The sequence below is a fragment of the Pipistrellus hanaki genome (genome assembly GCF_964339955.1).
Source record: "Pipistrellus hanaki genome assembly, chromosome: X".
Classification (NCBI taxonomy): Eukaryota; Metazoa; Chordata; class Mammalia; order Chiroptera; family Vespertilionidae; genus Pipistrellus; species Pipistrellus hanaki.
In genome coordinates, this window is record NC_140524.1 from 6,309,776 (window position 1) to 6,327,867 (window position 18,092).

General features: G+C 40.5%; 1 protein-coding gene across 4 annotated transcripts in view; it reads right to left on the reverse strand.

The window, feature by feature from the left end:
• SHROOM4 (shroom family member 4) overlaps positions 1 to 18,092 on the reverse strand; it is a 192,312-nt gene that overhangs the window by 24,999 nt on the left and 149,221 nt on the right. For all 4 annotated transcript variants that reach the window (XM_084870953.1, XM_084870956.1, XM_084870955.1 and 1 more), the window contains 2 exons: positions 16,482 to 18,092; positions 9,879 to 9,940 (listed from right to left, as the gene is read on the reverse strand). The exon at positions 16,482 to 18,092 is cut by the window's right edge and continues 865 nt beyond it. In XM_084870953.1, the coding sequence (XP_084727079.1) occupies positions 9,879 to 9,940; positions 16,482 to 18,092 (1,673 nt within the window). The remainder of the gene's footprint in view (positions 1 to 9,878; positions 9,941 to 16,481) is intronic.

The window sequence follows — 18,092 nt, forward strand, 5'->3', positions numbered from 1 at the left end:
TAATTTAATAAGCAGGTCGTGACACCTTGAAGCTGTTTTTATTTGCTTTTCTTTAAATGCTTGAGAGGTTGTACTTTTCCATGCAGTGATTTTACTTCCTTTATTTCCTCATGTGTAAATTGCCTATTCATTTTCCTCACCCGTTTATGAAGCTGAATCTACAAACTAACCTTCAATATCTGTATCCATTCTTTATATTTTTTGGACAGTCAACTGTTATCAGTGATACTGACCCCAGACAATTTCCTCATTCTGTTGTTTAGCTTTTTATTACATTTTTTGGTACAAAGTTTCTCCCCTAACTTTTATATATTTGAAACCATCCATCTTGTCTCTGACATTATCTTCCATTTAAAACAGACACCAATTTACCTTCCATTTATGAGTGGAATAAATATGCTATTCTACTTGTCTGCTTTCTAGAATTTATTACAGAGTATTGTATGAAATATTGGCCTAATAATTCTCTGAACTGATAACTAGGATTCTCAACATTTTTTAAAAGACAGAGTGATTGCTTTCTCTAGTTAAGGGTAGCTTCCATTGTGCTCTATATTCTTAGAATAGCTTGAATCTGTTCCTAGAATCTCTTTTTAAAAATTTCATTGACTTTTTTCCCCAACCCTCTATCATATGGTTTTGATAATTGTCCCTTTATGACCGGCTTTAAAATCTGATAGGGTAAATCTACTATCATTGCCTTTTTAAATAAATGTATTATTTGGTATGCTTGCCCACTTATTCTTCCAGATAAATTTCACGATTAATTTGATAAGTTCTATAAAGTATCCCATGGTGTCTCTAATCGGTAGTTTATTACATCTATATATGTATTCACTTAGAGAGTATTGCAATCATTATTATAGTTTTTCCAAACTGAAGCAGAGTACAGTTATGCATTTATTCATGTCTTTATTTCTCCCATTAAGAGTTTTATAATTTTCCTTGAATAGGTTCTTTGTTCCCAGGCATTAATTTAATACCAAAGTATTTAAATTCACTTTGTCATGCCTTTGACAAATCCTTACATACCTCTGAAGGTTGCATTCTTTTTAGGTGGCAAAGTCTTCCTAAAAAATTTACTCTTCCTATGAAATTAAATTCAACTCTGAATTATTCATTTTCTTTCATTCAATCAGCACATAGGAAATGTGTACTGGATATTCCACACTCTTTTTGTGATGTGGTATGACAAAGGGAAAGAAGAGAGTCAGATCTAGGCTAAGAATTAAAAAACTTGGGTAATAGTTTTGTCATGTATTTGCTATATAATCTCAGAAGTAATGGATTCTGGGGTCAGATGCCTGTTTGACCTTAGGCAAGTGGCTTTATCTGTAAGTTTCCTCATTTTTAAAGTGGGTCAATAAACGGTAACTATCTCACAGGGTAATGATAAATAATAATGAAATAATTTTCATGAAATGCTTAGAGTAGTGCCTAACACTTAATAAATGTTAACTATTATATTTTTGTTGTTGTTAATAATAGTATAATACTTTTCCTGAGTTTCAGCTCCCTTTTATTCTCAATCAAATGGGAAAAATAATGCTTAACCACACAAGCACATGGATTGTTGTGAGGATTAACTGTGGCCATGTTCATAAGAATACCCTACATATTCTAAAGGTTTGTTCAAAATGGAAAGGATCACAGGAGGCAATCATAGGTACAGAAACAAAAATAGATAATCCATAAAATACTTTCTTTTGGGTTTTAAGTACATCACACGTATGTGGCTATTTCTCCCAGCAGATCTACTCAATAATTTTTTCCCTCCTGCTAATTTTAAAATGCATTTGAATTCTCTGCACACAAAACAAATAACAGTGGAGGAAGACATCCAAGAATCTAACTACATGGAATTAAAAATTGTTGTAGGCTTCCAGGAAAAGAGGGTGGCTTAAGAATATACCTTTAATTTTCCCACCTACACCCATCCTTCCTGTTGTGACAGAAATGACATAAGAAATGTTAAAATGTGTATATATTGTGTGAACAAGTAGAAACTCCATCAGGATTTCACCTCTTAAATGTCATCTCTGCCCTTGAACTTTCCTAGGCCTTCTCATCTTCCCTCAGTTTATAAACTGTGAATCTGCCTCCTCCATCTTCAGTATCAATACTCCGTCCCTTTCCACTGACCTCTCCTTTCTATCCTTAAACTAAAACCAGTTACTCAAATACTGACCAAACCTTCATTTAAACCAATGGTTCTCATAGCTTTTCAAATCCCAATTGCCTGGACGGCTTGTTAAAACACAGATTACAGGGCAATATCCAAGTTTCTGATTAGAAAGAGGCATGAAAATTTGCATTTCTAACCAGTTTCTAGGTGACACTTAGATTGCTGGTCTTAGGGCCACATTTTGAGAACCACTACCTTAAACCCTATTGCCCCCTCATCTATCATTTAATTTACTCCTACCTACCCATAGGTAACTCTTTTATTAAAATACTAGATGCCTTGTGCATGAAATTTGTGCACAGGTAGAGTCCTAGGCCTGGCTAGTGTTCAGGGCCGATCAGGGCCTTCCAGTTGCTAGCCAGGGTCTTCCTTCCAAGCTGCTGGCCGGGGCCTTCCTTCATTCTGCACCACCCCCTGGTGGTCAGCACACATCATAACGAGCAATCAAATACCCAGTCTCCCAGTGGAACTCCTTTGCATCTTAGCCTTTTATATATATAGATTTTCAATGTTTAAGTGTTTTTTGAAACATTTTTCTTTTAAAGTATTTTCAAATCACACAATAACACTAACACACAATCAATGTATTAAAATTAATGAAAAGAAACAGAAACCCTTCTACATTGCTGGAGGAAATGTAAAATGGTATGGCTGCATTGGAAAACTGTGAGGCAGTTCCTCAAAAAGTCAACAGAATTGCCATATGGTTCAGAAATTCCACTCCTAAGTATATACCTAAGAGAACTGAAAACATATGTCCACACAGAAATTTGTATATCAATGGTTATAGCAGCATTATTCACAACAGCTAAAAAGTAGAAAGAGCCCAAATGTCTACTAATGGATGAATAGATAAATAAAATGTGGTATATCTATTCAGTAGAATATTACTTGGCAAGAAGGAATGAAATACTGATACATGCTACAACATGATGAACTGCTAAAGCATGATAACTGAAAGAAGCCAGACCCAAAAGCCCATATAATTCCATTTACATGAAATGTCCAGTATAAACCCATAGAGACAGAAAATAGATTAGTGATTGCTTGAAACTGAAGGTGGAAATGAGGAATAACTGGGCACAAGGGATCTCTTTAAATTAGATTGTGGTGCCGAAGCCGGTTTGGCTCAGCGGTAGAGCGTCGGTCTGTGGACTGAAAAGTCCCAGGTTCGATTCTGGTCAAGAGCATGTACATTGGTTGCGGGCATATCCCCGGTAGGGGGTGTGCAGGAGGCAGCTGGTCAATGTTTCTCTCTCATCAACGTTTCTAGCTCTCTATCTCTCTCCCTTCCTCTCTGTAAAAAAATCAATAAAATATATTAAAAATAAATAAATAAATAAATAAATTAGATTGTGGTGCTGACTGCGCCACATTGTAAATTTACTAAAACTTATTGAAGCATACTCTTAAAACAGATGAATTTATGATACGTAAAGCTGTGTGCACTTCTCCTCCATGCATCTCCCTTACAGACTGTCATGTCATCTATTTCCTAAGTTTGCTAATTTGAAGGTCATTTGTGATTCCAAACTGTCAAAGCCAGTGGCAGGGCTCTCCTTTTCCTCGGTGATGGTGCTCTGGCATACTTCTCCTTCTACCACTCCAGCTGCTTGCCCATCCAGTATTGTTTGCTGGTTCTTCTTTCTCATCCTACCCCCTGCTGGGTGATCCACAAGAACCCATTTGTCTCCATCTCTAACTTCAAATTCAACAGATGCCAATTCAAACTTATTATCTCCACCAAACCAGCTCCCCTTCTCACCGGCCCCAGCTATGTTAATAATTTTCTCCAAGTCACCAGACTTTGGAGTTATTTTTGACTTATCTCCTCTCTTTCCCAAATTCCAATCACCAAGTTTGCTCTACTTTTCTCTGAAAAGGTGTCACATATTTGTTAGCAAATAATCTGAACAGAACACATGAGATAAAATGCAAATATCAAATAAACACATGAAAAATTTCAAAACTAAAATAATCAAAGTAAGCAAATTAAAATTATAATAGGTATCATTTACACCTATTGCAGTAGAAAAAGAAAAATTTCCATCCAGTTGGCGTGGCTTAGTGCTTGAGTGTTGACCTATGAATCTGGAGAACCCAGTTCAAGTCCAGTCAGGGTATCTGATGGGGTTGCAGGCTCAAACCCCAGTGTGGGGCGTGTAGGAGACAGCCAATCAATTATTCTCTCTCATCATTGATGTTTCTATCTCTCTCTCCCTCTCCCTTTCTCTCTGAAATCAATAAAAATATATCTTATAAAAGAAAATTTTCCATGATGGCAAAATTTTGGGCAACTGGTATACTTGTAAACTGCTAACAGCAGTGTAAAACACCTCCTAGCAAAGCAGTTTGGTGAAATCTATCAAAAACAATAAGAATGTTCATATTCCTTCAACTGGCAATTCCAACTCTGGATAATTGTTTTTAATGAAATAATTCAAAACGAGAAAAAGGTTACAGCTACAGAAATTTTTTCTGCAGCATTTCTTTATAATAGCAAGAAATTGGAAAAAAATCTAATTATCCAACAATTTAAGAATTATTAAGGAAATTAGAGCACATTAATCTAGTGAAATATTATGCAGCCATTAAAATTTATAACATTTGAAGAAGCCTGTACAGCAAAATGAAAAATTGTTCACTTAGTGGGGAAAAACAAAGCAGGACACACAAAACACATCTACATAGTTATTTAATCAAGCCAAAAAAACCCTTCTATATCTATAGATAAAAGCTGGCAAAAAAAATAAATAAAAACAATTAAGGTGTTAAGGTGGTAGCACTAAAGCTAATTTTTCTTCTGGTTTTAATTTTCTATAACATTGTTTTTCACAGTAAACCAACATTTTCTCCTAAATATCACACACATTTATCTATTCCTTCTACATCACCCCTCCTTCCCAATCCAGGGCCACGCTCTTTCATGCCTGGATCACTGCCCATAATTGGTCTCTCTTCAACCCATCTAGACTGTAAATGCTACCAAGTTTTCTAAAGTGCTAGCTACATTTACCATTCCACTTACCTGATCTCTAACCTTCAATTGTTTGTGATCCTATCTAGGTTTTAAGGCCTACCTATTCTTTCCTGATACTTTGCTATTTGCCCTTTTTTTCTGTACTGTTACTGCTGCTGCTCTTCTTCCCTTTCCTCTTCCTACACCTAATTATCACATCCAATATATATGAGTTACATATATTAACTCATATATTAATCCTCACAATAATCACATGAGGTGGGTACTTTTACCCCATATTAGAAATAAGGAAACTGATGGGGCAGGGAGGGAGGGTAGAAGAGAGAGAGAGGGGGGGAGAGAGAGAGAGAGAGAGAGAGAGAGAGAGAGAGAGAGAGAGAGAGAGAGAGAGAGACTTCCTAAGCCACCATAACACAGCTAGAGAATGGAAGACACTGAATTTGAACCCAGGCCAACTGACAGCAAGGACAGAACCCTTAACCATGACCACCAGGGCTTATTCCTCCCACATACCCTGCTCAGTCTCTCTTCTGATCTTTTCCTCCTGTGGGTCCCAACCTTCAGTGTTCTTATTGTCCAATAAACTCAAGGCACAATGATATTTATCATGTGTTGTCCCCTTACAGTGTCCCAGGCGTTTCTTTTTTAAAATTTCTTTATTAAGGTATTATAATACATATATGGCCTTATCTTGTTTAAACTTGTGTCTGACATTTCATCTATAGCAACTCGCCTGAGTAAGCAACACTTAGCTTGTCCCTTTAGTACCTGTGAGACATTCAGTAAATTACTCAATACCAGTATGTCTGAACCTCAGATTTGTTTCTGAGTCAATGTTCTCAAAAGTGTGATCCCAGGACCAGCTGCATCAGCATCACCTGGGGAGCTTGTTAGAAATGCACATTTTGAGCCCCACTGTACACCTGCTGAATCACACTTGCTGGAGGTGAGATTTGCCTATCTCTATTTTAACAAGCCTTTAAGGTGTTTCTAATGCATACTCAAGTTCAAGAACCATCACCCTAGCTCAAATAATTACCTACCTGACAGAGCTTTGGGGACAATGAAACATAACATAATATGTGTATCTTAGTTTGTGGTATGTGGGTTGTTTTGGAAATGGCACTTAATTATTACTGCTTCTTAACTCTGTGTGGGTTAGTCTTTCTTGCTCAAGCTGTGGGTGGGCAGGCTTTATGCTTCTTGCTGCTCTTTAATATTTCCCTGCTTGTGTAGAAAAAGGCAGTACCTACATTATGTTTTAAATCAAGTTCTTACTTCATTGGCTGATTGGTAAGAGAACCATTTTTGGAGAAGCACTATAGGGTAGGACAGCAGGTCCTTGATCACTTTGTTCAGTGGCGTCTTGTTATGAAGTGATAAAGTTGATTAGAAAAAAAAATGATTCCCAGCCAGGGCCACTATCTGTATGGAGTTCACATATTCTTCCTATATCTGTATAGGTTTTCTCTGGGGACTCCAATTTCCTCCCATATCCCAAAGATGGATATGTGAGGCGAATTAGTGTGTCGACATTGTTCCCGTCTGAGTGACTGTGAGTCTATGTGTGTGAGTGGCCCTATAATGGAAAGGTATCCCAGGGTGGGCTCCCACCTTGCTCCCTGAGCTGCCAAGATCAACTCTGGCCACCTGTAACCCTGAACTGCAATAGGTAAGTTGGAAAAGAAGTGACTTTTTATTAATATTTTTAAAATGTATGTATGGCTCACATTTATTTCAGTGGTGAATACTAGAAGTGCTTTGGGTCTTCATTTAGAAAGTTGGTGATGATTTTGTGACCAAAAAAATACCATAGGTATTTAATTCTTATTTATATCAATTAGCCTATGGTAAAATTGGTTTCATTGTGTCGTTTCACTTAAATTTGCAGTTTCCAAGAACCAATTGGTGACATTAAGTGAAGACTCACTGTGGAGTGTCTCTGAAGTAAGACTGCCTGGATCTAGTCAGCTTACTATTTGTGGAACTTTAGGCAAATGAATTTATCTGTGTGGGCTTCAGTTTCTCCTCTCAGGCAAATGGGGATATTAACAGTACCTACCCCTTAAGGTTATAATGATAAATTTTTGAATGGTGCCCAAGTAGGGAACTTTTAGTTAACATTAGAAATTTTAGTTAACATTATTATTATTGTGTCATTTTACCCATTTAGTGGTGAAGGCTCTGTTTCTTCATTTGGCAAGCAAATGACAACACCACTCAGCAACTTCTCTGTGCTAGTCATAGAGAGTAAATCTATGACCAAGGCATGGTCTCTTCTCTTGGTTTTTCAGCCTAATGTGGGAAACTCTGCAGACCCACTAGATGGAAACAAGTTCTCAAAGGACATGGTACAACCCAGTTCACAGTGAGGGATCAAGACCAGTCATTTAATCCCATAATATCCCCATCCAGGTCAGACTACAGAGGCATGATGCTGAGTGATCAGTTTGAAGGGTACTTTAGGGATCTCAATTGAAGCAGTTATGATGGAAAATGCATGAACTTTGGGGCCAAACTTGGTTCTGAATCCTGTTTCTATCACTTATACTAGGTGCATGACCTCAGCTATGTTATATAACCTCTCTGGACCTCATCTATAGTAAAAAAAAAAAAAAAAAAAAGAAGAGCTGTTGTGAAGAATTAATGAGATCATGGGTGTAAAAACATCCAGCCCAGTGATTTAGTACCGTGTTTCCCCGAAAATAAGACATCCTCCGAAAATAAGACCTACTTACAGGTTTCCTTCTGAGTGAAATATAAGGCATCCCCCTGAAAATAAGCCCCCCCCAGGCTCTGTCTCAGAATGCTATTGCTAAACATGAGAGATTTGGTCCACAGATTCTAAAAGAAATGGAGTCACAAGAAATTCACCAGGAAACTCAGGTATTGGATTGTTATGATGATGTTCCACAAGATGATGACATGATTGTCATCGAATAAATGAGTAAATTCTTGATAATGTAGGATTCACAGTTTGTCTGGTTTGTGCTGACAACTACCGTACTACCGTACCGTATACAGGTAAATTTCCTTTATTTTCATTTAACGATAAATGTGTACCGTATTCTTCTTCATGGAAAAATAAAACATCCCCTGAAAATAAGACCTAGCGCATCTTTGGGAGCAAAAATTAATATAAGACACTGTCTTATTTTTGGGGAAACAGGGTAGATAATCAATTAATGTTGGGTTCCTTCTTTTTTTTTTTCCATTGCCAACCACAAAACTGATAGGTTACCCAGACTTTAGAACCAATAGAAAGCCAAAATTATTCTTGACTACAACAACAAGTCACAGGGGATAATGCAGACCCCCAAGAAAGAACTCCAGTGGTCAGGAGACACAGATTCTAGTCCTCTCCTTTAGTGTCCCCTCCCTAAGATCCCCTTCAGAGACAAGGCTGACAGGCTTCTTCCCTATGCCACCTTCATTCCTACAGTTTGAGTTAAAGAGTCACTATAATCTAGGAGCTTCTTGTATAATTAGGCGTGGAGAAGAACTGAAAGAATATAGCAAGGAATTTCACAAAAGAGAGGGTCCAGCAAGGCTGATGTAGAGTAACACCAAGAAGGTAACTGTCACTCCTATGTTCACCTATTACTGGTGGGCTCATCTCTGGGGAACATGAGTGCTGAGTGCTATGCTCCCACAGTACGGGAGTACGCTCTTCATTCTGGGCATTTTCCCCTTAATGGCTTTGCCCAAACAACTCTTTTTCCTCTAGCCCAAGCCATATATGCCATTTGTAAAAATTCTCCTTCTTTCAGAAATTTTAATCTATTGTTAGCATGATCTGCCCTTGGACTTTTAAAAAAATATTTTTTTCTTTATTTCAGAGAGAAATGGAGGGGGAGAGAGAGAGAGAGAGAGAGAGAGAGAGAGAGAGAGAGAGAGACATCAATGATGAGATAGACTCATTAATCAGCTGCCTCCTGCACACCCCACACTGGGGATTGAGCCTGCAACCAGGGCATGTTCCCTGACCCGGAATTGAACCGTTATCTCTTGGTTCATAGGTCGACACTCAACCACTGAGCCATTCTGGCTGGGCTGCCCTTGGACTTATAATGGGCAGACCTTAAGTTCTCAACAAGCCCTATAAAAATAAAGGTGGAAGAACCCAAGAAACAAGTACCTCCAACAACTCTGAGACAAAGGCACAGCAGTAGCAAGACAGTCTTACCTCCTCTCTGCACCCTCCAACTGCCTGATGACCACTGGAGAGGTATGCATAATTTATGCCTTTTCATGTAATTCAGCATGGTCTGGTCCCATATGTTCTTGTGCCTGAGAAGGCCTGCCTCAGGTCCTTAAGATGATGGGCACAATGTTAACATCCTAGCCCTAAAACCGGTTTGGCTCAGTGGTAGAGCGTCAGTCTGCAGACTGAAAGGTCCCGGGTTCGATTCCGGTCAAGGTCATGTACATTGGTTGCGGGCACATCCCCGGTAGGGGGTGTGCAAGAGGCAGCTGGTCGATATTTCTCTCTCATCGACGTTTCTAACTCTCTCTCCCTCTCCCTTCCTCTCTGTAAAAAATCAATAAAATTAAAAAAATTTTAAGAAAACATCCTAGCAATCAGTTTGGTCTGTAGCCCAGCTGTCTGAGACCAGGCTGGATGACATCTATGTAAACTCCAAACCAGGTTTCTCAAAGAAAACCTTACCATTTCTATAGCAACTCACCCCAACACCCTGAGTAGTCACTTACCTGCCTGACTGGCTGGTCTTCCTGTTTCCTGTTACTGGTTTCCATTTGTCCCCAGGAAATTCCTGCAAAGCAAAATTCTGATAAGTTAGGGAGCTCTGAGCAGTCAGGGATCTAGATGGCCTCAAAAATGCGAAGACTTCAGAAACCTGTCCCTGGCCGGGCCCCCAGATGGTTTCTTCTACTCTTCCATGCAGGTAGAGAAATACGTACCTGGAGGGCTGCCTTTCTATCAGGAGGCCTGCTGAGCTGCTGAGGGCATGCAGAGACCAAGAGAGCACTTAGGGATCTTGACAGTGTAGTCTAGAAACTCAGTGTTTCCCTCTCTTTCTCCACTCCCCTCCCAAACCACGTTAAAAACCAGTTTAGCATGTTTGCTGTTTGCTCTGGCTCTTGTAAAGAAGGCATTTTTGTTTGTTCTGCCTGGTGAACCTGCTCTCTCCCTTTTACTCTACCAACATAGAGAGCATCTTCTCGGAAGCCCTAGCCCTTGAGGGAGCTTTGAGGCCTAAATTAGCTCTTGCTGCTGCAACCCTTTCCCAGAGTGAGGCAGAGGAAGATCATGCATTCCAGCACACAGCAAGGGCCCTTCCTCCACCCAGATCCGCTGGCAGAGGATGAGGTGGGCTTATCTCAGGGGAGCCTGAGTGCTGGGGGCCATGTTCCCCACATTACAGGAGTACATTCTTCACCCTGTGTATTTTTTTCCTTAAGGGCTTTGCCAAAACAACTCTGCCCCCTCTCCATGTGTGCCATTTGTAAAAATGTCCCTTCCTTCCTATTCTAGCTCCAAACGTAATACAAATGTGCCTTTGACATTCTCCCTGGTTTTGCTTTCAGTACCTTCTATCTAGCAACCCAGAGCTTAGCCCAATGGGAATGCATAGGTATTCCTAAACCTCAATGATGTTCCAAATTCCCTCTTTCTCTAATAACACTATTGGTCCCATTCAAAGTTTTATTACCTTTGCCCCAGACAAAAATTACTGCCTTTTGGGACTAAGACATCTGGTGTCAGTCTTACTAGCTAAGATACTTAATAGCTGTGCTATTTGAGATGAACTATGTCACCGCCCTAAACCTCAGATTCCCCTCTGGCAAATAAGGACTATGCTATATCTAGCCTTGCTGGTTCCCAGTAGTGGGAATAAAGTGGGATCTGAATAGATAATGCCTAGCACAGGGCTCAGCACATAGGAAACTCCGGATGTTGAGTGTCATGGAAAGGATGAGGTTACTCAGCTTTTACGGGATCAGAGCAGGCCCCGCCTGGATATGTCATGGTAGAGCAGCTCTAACCACTTGTTAGATTTCAGACTCTGCCTTGATGCCCTTGTGAGATGTCCCTGCCCTCAAAGACATGTGACTTGCTCAGCCACAGTGGGAGCCAGGATTTCCTGACCATGCCCTGTCTGGCCCTATGGGAAGTGCTCAGTAAATAGCAGTGGCCAAACCAAACAAGGTCCTGTCCCAACTCCCAACCTCCCTCATAGATTTACTTTTTTTCCCGAGCCACTTAGGTTGCTATAAATTGCCTGCAACCTTTGAACCAAAGAGGTAGTCACCCCATGGCTTGGTGCAGATGGGGATTGACTGTGGTGAGGACTTGCTCCCCCAATGGAAGATATGCTACTAGAGGGTGTCCTGCCATACTGGAGAGAGCCTGGGCTTTGCAATCAGCCTATGGAACAGGGGTCCTCAAACTTTTTAAAGTGGGGGCCAGATCACGGTCCCTCAGAGAGCTGGAGGGCCGGACTATATGAACTACTAATTCCTACTGTAACACCTCGGCTGCGCTCACTGCCCAAAAAACCTGGCGGGCCGGATCAGACTCCTCTGTGGGCCGCATGTGGCCCGCGGGCCGCAGTTTGAAGACCCCTGGAAAAACAGTGTAAAAGTCTATTAGGAGTTTGGCCCTGAAGCAAAACTATTCAAGTCCCACACTTGCCCTTTACTAGCTATGTGACTTCAGGCAAAATATACAACTTTTTAAAAACTCATTCTCCCCAGCTATTTAATAGTGTGAATGTGATAATAACATTGCCTATTTCTTAATTACTTTGAGGACTGCATGAGTTGATACATGTAAAGTGCCTAGAGCCATACCTGGTGCACAGTAGACACTCAAATGTTAGTTATAAATGTTCAGATCCTGGCTTTGCCACTTGCTAGGTGTGTGATCCCTCTGAGCCTCAGTTTCCTCAGCTGTAAAATGGGATCCTATTATAACTTATCTCATACAATTGTTAAATGAAATGACCTGATAATATATGGAAAACTAACTGGCATGAAGTATGAGGGATGTGCGTACTGATTTTTAGTTCCTTTAACAGCACAAAACAGGAGCCAATGACTTCATGACCATCTTCCAGGGGCCATAAGGAAGGCATCAGCCCTAGATCACACAGCCACCATCACAACTACCTTACCTGTGTGAGCTGGGGTATCTGAATCCATGCTATAAGTTTACTCATGTTTGGAGGCAGGGTGTGTTCAGGTGGCTGGGGTAAGAATGAGTGAGTATGTAGTAGCTCTTAGATGGCTATATACATGTCTGAAAGGCTAGTGTCTAAGCAGACCTCTTTAGCTAGTCTAACAGGCATTAGGGGTTCAATGTGTCCCTCCCTCAGAGTGCAAAAGGAGGCCTGCATTGGTGCTGCCAATAGATAGATGTAACCTGCAAATTTCATCTCCTTACTTTACAGAGTTATTGGCCCTGGGCTGACACTTCTGTAGCTATCATCTTCTTAACCCCTGCCACCCTCCAACTTCAGTCCGCTTTATTTGTAGGTTCTTCTGTCAGCAAACAGTTTCTCAAGCTAAGCCAATCTCTCCCTTTATCACTCATCTATCTGGCAGTTACTGTTCTAAGTGCCATACACAAGCTACATCATTTAATCCTCAAAACCAACTTGTGAAGTAGGTACCATTATTACCTCCATTTTTAAAGTGGGAAAACTTAGAAATTTGAACCTTGGCAGTTGATTCCAGCAACAGTGCCCCTAAACCATTATTTTGTATTTCCTCTCCTTTTTTTTTCTATATTTTATTATGGATATTTTCAAGCATACAGAGAGTTGAACAAGTTTACAATTAACACATATATATCCACAACGTAGATTCTACAATTAATATTTTACCATATTTGCCTTATCACATATTTCACTACTCACTCCTCTATCCATCTACCATCCTATCTTAAATTCTTTATATATTTCAAATTCTTACAACTTTATCCCCATAAAAATAAAAGCTTAAATGAAATAGGCAAATTCCTTTAAAGACAAACTACCAAAACTCATATAAAAAGAAATAGAGAACCTAATGTCCCTATTAAAGACATTGAATTTGTAGTTTAAAAACTTTCCACAAAGAAAACTCCAGAAGGCTTTGATAATGAATTTTATCTAATATTTAAGGAAGAAATAATACCAATTCTATACAAACTCTTCCTGAACACGGAAGAGGAAAGCACGCCTCCTAGCTCATTTGGTAAGGCCAGCATCTGGTATAAAAACCAGACAATCCTATATGATAAAAGGGTAATATGCAAATCAACTGAACAGTGGAATAACTGGTTACTATGATGTGCACTGACCACCAGGGGGCAGATGCTCAATTCAGGAGCTGCCCCCTGGTGGTCAGTGTGCTCATATAGGGGGAGAGCCACTTAGCCAGAAGCTGGGCTCATGCCTGGCAAGCACAGTGGTGGTGGCAGGAGCCTGCCTCTCCCACAGGAAGCGGGCCTAAGTTGTCAGTTGGACATCCCCGAAGGGCTCCTGGACTGCGAGAGGGCACAGGCTGGGCTGAGGGACCCACCCAAGTGCACAAATTTCATGCACCAGGCCTCTAGTAACATTATAAGATTACTACAGACTATAATCTTTGATAAACATAGACATAAAAATCCTGCCTTTTGACCTAGTGATCCCAGTTCTGGGAATATATCCGAAGCATCCCAAAACACCAATCAGAAAGAATATATGCATCTTTGTGTAGCAGCATTATTTACAATAGTAAAAATCTAGAAACAACCCAAGCGCCCATCAGTAGATTAGTGGATAAAAAAAAAACTGTGGTACATTTATACAATGTAATACTATGCAGCTATAAAAAAAAAAGAAGGAAGTCTTACCACTTGCAACAGCATGAAGGGACCTGGAGAGTATTATGCTAAGTGAAATAAGCCAGTCAGAAGAGACAAATGTCATACAATCTCACTAATACGTGGAATCTAATGAACAAGATAAACAGATGAACAAAATAGACTCAGAAGCCTGAATACATGGAACAGACTGGCCTATGCCCAAGGGGAGAGGGATGTGGAGATGACTGAATAAAGAAGGTGAGTGAAAAAGCTAAAGAGCAAATATGCATATCCCATGGACACAGACAAACATTTGGTAAAGGCCAAGGAAGGGGGAGATAATAGAGGGTGGAGTGGTCAAAGGAGTCGGGGTGGGGAGCTTCTGCAATAATGTCAACATTAACATTTTTTAATTAAAAATCCTTAAACTATGAAAAAATCAAATCTAGTAACAAAGCAAATATATGCTGACCAACTGGGTAATGCTAGGCTAGTTCTTATTTCAAAAATCAATCAATCTAATTGACTATATCAATAGACTCCTGATAAAAGCTCTCATTAAACTAGGAATTAAAGAGAACTTCCTCAACCTGGTAAAGGACATCTACAAAAACCTACAGCTAGCCCAGCCGGTGTGCCTCGGTAGTTGAGCATTGACCCTGTACCAGGGGGTCAGGTTTTGATTCCTGGTCAGGGTGCATGCCCAGGTTGCAGGCTCAATCCCCAGTAGGGGGCGTGCAAGACACAGCCCATCAATAATGTTCCTGTCTCATGGAGGTTTCTATTTCTCTATCCCTCTCCCTTCCTCGCTATCTAAAAATCAATAAAAACATATTTTAAAAAACTCAACAGCTAACATCACAATACTGAAAGACTGGAAACATAGCAGCAATATCTAATCTCACTATCTCTATTAAACCTTGTATTGGAGGTCCTAGGCAGTGCAATAAATTCCCCCTCTCCCTTAGAAAAGACATACACAGTGGATATATTTAAAATTATTTCCACTTGCAGATGATATGACTATCTATGGAGAAGATGTTTAAAAATCTACCATAAAGCTACCAGAATCACTGAGTTTGAAAAGTTTATAGGCTACAAGACCAATACACACGATTGAATTGTATTTCTATATAATAGTAACTAAGAATTTTAACTTGACATTAAAAAAACAATACTATTTACAATAGCATCAAAAACATAAAATCTTAGGGATAAATATAACAAAATATGTGCAACATTCATATGCTGGAAACTTGAAAGTAAGTTCGAGAACCAGTGGACTTCAAAAACTTTAGCATTCATATCATTAAATAAAGTTCATTAAATATTTGTTTATAATATTTAAGGCAAAATTTACTTCTAGTGAAGTGCACAAATATTGTATACATTTGTTGAGTTCTTATGAATGTATACACCCGTGTAACTCAAACTCTTATCAAGATATAGAACATTATCATCATCCAACAAAATTCCCTCGTGCCCTTTCCCAGTAAATCTCTGTGCCACCTCCCATAGGAAGCCACTGTTTTGAATTATTTTCCATAGAATAGCTGTTTTAGTACTTTATATAATAGGAATAGCAGAGTATATATTCTTCTGTGTAAGGCTTCTTTCACATCTAAGGTTCCTTTATTCAAAAAATATGTATTGAGCAATTTCATACACCAACTCATTCAAAAGCATTTGCCTGTGCAACAACAGTTCAACAGAGGAACTCACTTCTGGTTTGAATGCATTAGCCAAAAGTGGCACTAAGAAAGCCATATAGAAGGAATCTGGCAGTGAGCTGGTAAAGCCCTAGGGGGTCCTCCCAGAAAAACCTTGGGAGATGGTGGTAGCTTATGTTAAGGCGATAGGTCATAACCAGGTATAGCAACAGCCAGTCTAAACCTTGGTCTCTGACAGAGAAAGAAATTGGAGAAGAGGGGCAAGTATTTGTCCTTTAGAAAACCAGACAGATCAGATTTCTTAAAGCAAAGCCTGGGGGACCATTTGCAAATTTTGGAGCCCCAAATAGTTCTAAAGCAGGAAATGGAATACATGCTGCTTTGTGTCAAGTACTGCTCTGACACTCTATATACACAATCTCATTTGATCCTCACAACTGATTTATGAGATAGCCATTATTTTCCTCCACTTTAGTGATGAGGTAATAAGACTTTATTTAGTACTTGGCATTTTATGAGATGAAAATTCATTTGTCCCTTTAAAAATCACATAACTGCCAATTTTAGTGGTTGAATGACTTGCTTAAGGTCACTCAGATACCAACTATACAGCCAGGGTATAAATAAAAGTTTGGTCCATTTCATGAAGCAAAAGTTATTTTATTCTAACTCTAAAGATGAGGTAACCGCAATTTTGATAGCTGCGTGTCATGCCCAAGGTTAGTAAACTACCATATGGTGGAGCCAAGACTATATCGTTTTAAGAAATTATAATTGTTTTCAAATGATTCACCTTGCTTTCTCCTTAGAGAATAGCGAAGCTCACCCATGCAAGTACCAAGTCCTCACCTGCACTGTTGGCTTCCTGGGTTTCCAAGCGTTGCCAGGTGCCAAGTTGCTGTCCTCCAGGGTACTGTGCTGGGGATTATGATAGCAAGCTGAACACCGAATGCATTGGTGGTGGTGGCACCGGCAGTTGTAGCAGTTTGGCATCATATTTCTCTTTCGCAAAGCAGGGCAGATTTCCCCAGAACAGTAAATGCAAGGGTCATGTACTACAGCTCCCTGGACACTGCAGGAGTAAGAGCAGGTCCTGTGGTAATCAAAATCACCACAGTGCAGTGGCTTACAACACATGGATTGTTCTAGACCTTTGCTTGCAAAACATTCTGAGTAAGTAGGAGTTTCTGACTGAAGGGATGACATGAAATGATATGATTGGTCTGTGGCATGATATGGTTGGTCTGTGGAATGATACGATTGGTCCATGGGATGGCGCCTCAATTCCCTATAGCTGGAGCTCTTTGGCTGGAAAGTTTGGTCTATAGGTTTTGGTCTCTGGGTAAAAGTTTTATTACTATGAGTGGTTAAACCTGGCAAATGAGATGTAGATAGGGATTTGCTATTCTCTTCAAAGAACTTCCTTCTGTCTGCAAAGGGCAAGAGGATGGCTTCGTCCCCAGCTTGGGCAGTAGAAGCCTTCAATTCCTTGTTATCTCCTGGGCTGGAAGACCTTTCTGTGGTTAGTTCCACATGCGGCTGCAGGTTGTGCTCTGGAGACCATCTCCAATGACCTCCATAGACTCCACGGTGAACACTTGTTTTCTCAGAGTCTGAAGAGGATGAATCAGATGCTTTCCACCAGGTGTTCAGACCCAAAGAGGACTGACTAGGCCTCTGGCTAGGGCTCATTCGGCCCTCCAAGCCTATCCTAGACTCATGGCTCTCAGGGGCTTGGCTTAGGCACTCTGAAGACCTAGCCCTAAGCATCAGGTTCTTGTTAAAGAGCTTATCTCTGGGGCTAGGTGGTTTTTCATATGAAGGTAGCAAAGGTGAATTAGAGGCAGGAAGTAGAGGACTTTCTAGGGGCTCCTCGGCCTCTTCTACTTGCTCCTTAGTGTCACACAGCTGTGATAAGGGACTCTTGCTTTTATGGAGCTGGGCCTTTCTTCTCTGAATTTCATTCCGCAGGTTGGTAGCAAAACGCTCACTCTTCCGTCGGTTTTGGATTGAGCGTCCCCGGGTCCCTCCATTTCTCCTGCCACCCACCCTGCTACACTCCTTGGGCTCCTTGTCCCCTTCTTCAGTTGCCTCTGTGGTGTCAGCTACTTTAGTGGTTGAAGAACAGTCCCTGGTTTGTTGAACAAGCGATCCAGAGGCAGAGGGCTGCTGGCTGGGCAATTCATTGCCTCCTCTGCTTACTCTGTTTGGGTCCTGAAAACGTCTTTCTGGAGATTGTCCATCAGCTTCTTCATGAGGGGAGCTGTGTGGCCTCTGGTGTCTCAAGCCCACAGACCTATCATCCACTGGTCTGGTCTTTCTCTCTTTGCTGGGCTGGTCCTGGGTTCCTCCTATAGGGGGACATGGACTTTTCTTCCCCGTGTGGGTGTTATGCAATGGGGACAAATTCCACTCATGCCCATCCTGTCCAGTTGGGAGCTCCATTCCTTGGCTACTCCT